This window comes from Monoraphidium neglectum (genome assembly GCF_000611645.1).
Source record: "Monoraphidium neglectum strain SAG 48.87 unplaced genomic scaffold scaffold03116, whole genome shotgun sequence".
Taxonomy (NCBI): Eukaryota; Viridiplantae; Chlorophyta; class Chlorophyceae; order Sphaeropleales; family Selenastraceae; genus Monoraphidium; species Monoraphidium neglectum.
In genome coordinates, this window is record NW_014010512.1 from 5140 (window position 1) to 7462 (window position 2323).

General features: G+C 68.4%; 1 protein-coding gene across 1 annotated transcript in view; it reads right to left on the reverse strand.

The window, feature by feature from the left end:
* MNEG_12197 (hypothetical protein) overlaps positions 1–1919 on the reverse strand; it is a gene marked incomplete at both ends in the record, with an annotated part of 3428 nt that extends 1509 nt beyond the window's left edge. Inside the window, 4 exons of the mRNA XM_014039332.1 lie at positions 70–243; positions 484–798; positions 1011–1061; positions 1639–1919. Coding sequence (XP_013894786.1) covers positions 70–243; positions 484–798; positions 1011–1061; positions 1639–1919 — 821 coding nt within the window. The remainder of the gene's footprint in view (positions 1–69; positions 244–483; positions 799–1010; positions 1062–1638) is intronic.
* Between the last annotated feature and the right edge of the window lie 404 nt (positions 1920–2323).

Sequence of the window (2323 nt, forward strand, 5' to 3'; positions counted from 1 at the left end):
CCCGCCGCCGCCGCGCCGGCCGCCGCCGCCGCTGCGGCCGCCGCCGTCAGGTTGCCGTCAATGACCAACAGCCGCGCCCGCGCCACGTCGCCCGAAAAGCCGGCGAGCGCCTCGGGCGTAAGGTGGCGCTCGAGCGCCGCCACGTCAGCAACCGACGCCGCGACCTCGCCGGACGAGTCGAACACGATAGAGACGCAGGGCGTGGCGGCGCCGTGGGGCCGCATCAGGCCGCGGGGCGGGAGGCTGGCGAGCAGGGGGGGGAAACGAGGGCACGGCGTGTGCGAGGGGGTCGATGGGGCTGTGTGCTGAGTTGCATGTGCAGTGCAGGGTAATACGCAGAGGACATCCCGGATACCAGCCGAGTCAAGTGGACCGGCTTGGGTCCTGCGGGCTTGAATGCCGGCGATCCCACACCGCAGCCCCGATCCTCTGCCATGCGGGGCAGCCGAGCTGCGCATCGCTGGAAGACGAGGACGCACGCACCCGAGGCTCTGGCAGTGCGCCGCCAGCATGTCCCCCGGCGGGTCCCTGCCCAACACACTTATGAACAGCACGCCGCCCCTGGCCGCCGCCGCCGCCGCCGCCCCGGGCTCGCCGCGGCTGCGCCCGCTGCCGCCGCTGGCGCCTGTGTTGGTCTCCGCTGCACCGCCGCCCCTGCTCTTGCTGCTACTGCTGTTGCTGCTGCTGCTGCGGTCGTTGCTGCCGGCATTGCTGCTGGTGCTGCCGCTGGCATGCGCTCCGCTGGCCTGTCTGCTGCCGCTGTTGTTTGGGTCGTCGCTGCTGTTAATGCCCCCAGTGCTGCTGGCATGTAGTAGGTAGGTGGCAGCCTCTGCTATATTACGCCCCACGCCACCTGGAACCTGCCTGACCTGCGAATTTTTTGTGCGTCGCGAGCATGGGGGCAGGCGTGCTTTTGCGGCGAAGGCGGCGCCGCTCGCTACATGGGATGCGCCGCTCACCGGTCAACCCCGTGCCACAGGCGGGCGGCGCGGCGCTGCGCGCCCGCTCACCTGGCCAGGCACAGAGCCGCCGCGCCGAAGTTCTGAGCCGCTAGGATGGGCCTGCGTTATGCATGGGTGGCGGGGGCGGGCAAACCGCATCACCCAATTCATCGATGGGATGGCACATGCTTCTGCTGTGCTGCATGCCTGCTGCGTATGTGGGCACATGAACACATTTCCAGGATGAGTAGCAGCGCTTTGAATCATGACGAGGTTTCCTGAGCATACTCACCTGTACGTCCAGCACCGCGCCTCCCACGATCACCAATGCCATTGGCCGGACGTCAAGCGCGACGATCTAGGTTCGCGTATGAGTGAATTACAAGTGAAATTGCGCTTTGATGAGACGTGTGGTACTGCGACACATCCACACAGAGACTCATGAGAAGATCACTCTCCGCTGTATGGCGCCTCGAAGGCATCGTGGGGTGATTGTTTAGTCTAATTGAACGGCATAGCCTCTCCTTGGCACAACGGGCACGCTTGGCTGCATTGGCGCACGCACCCAGGTGACCTCGATGCAGCAGGCTGCATGCGATAGGAGCCGGCAGCACCTCGGTCACGCCAGGATTTGCCTTGGTTAGCTACGCTGAATCTCTTTTGGCGCGGACTTGAGCACCCTAGACAACGCGCGTACCGGCCCGCTCGCTGTGGGACAGGGTCGCGCCCCCCAGGCGCCTCGCCCCAGGCCTCATGGCGGCAAGAGCAGGGGAGCAGCCCCTGGTCGTCCCGCTTGTAGTCAGGGCCGCCCTTGCCCTGTCGGGTGCACTGCTGCTGCGCCGCGCTCTCTCGGGCCACGGGAGTGCATCCGACCAGCAGCTGCAAGGTGAGCAGCGGCAGCAGCAGCGCCACCACCAGCAGCAGCAGCAGCAGCCCCAGCAACGGCAGCAGCCGCAGGAGCAGCCACCTCAGCAGCATGAGCAGAAGCTTAAGCGGAAACAGCAGCAGCAACGCCATGCGCGGCGACGGCGGCTGGCGCGGCGCCCGGCAACAATCGGCGACAAAGCCGCGGCGGCCCCCGCGCGCCCGGCGCCCGCGCTGCCGTCGCCCGCAGCTCCCGACGGCAGCGGCGCTGGCGCCTCGACCGAGCGGCGGACGCCGCCGCAGGCATCCCTGGGGCCCTGGCGCAGCGGGCCGGTAGACTTCCTAATCCATCTGCCGGCCGCGGCTCGAGACTGCGTACTGCAGCAGGTCGATGTGAGCCTCGGCCCGCGGCCCCTCCCTCACCTGCCTTCCTCGCGACCGCGAGCGCACGCTCGCCGCGCCGCATACCCAGGGTCGTGACCCCTGAAGGCTCGCCCCAGCCCGGCGAGCGACGCCGC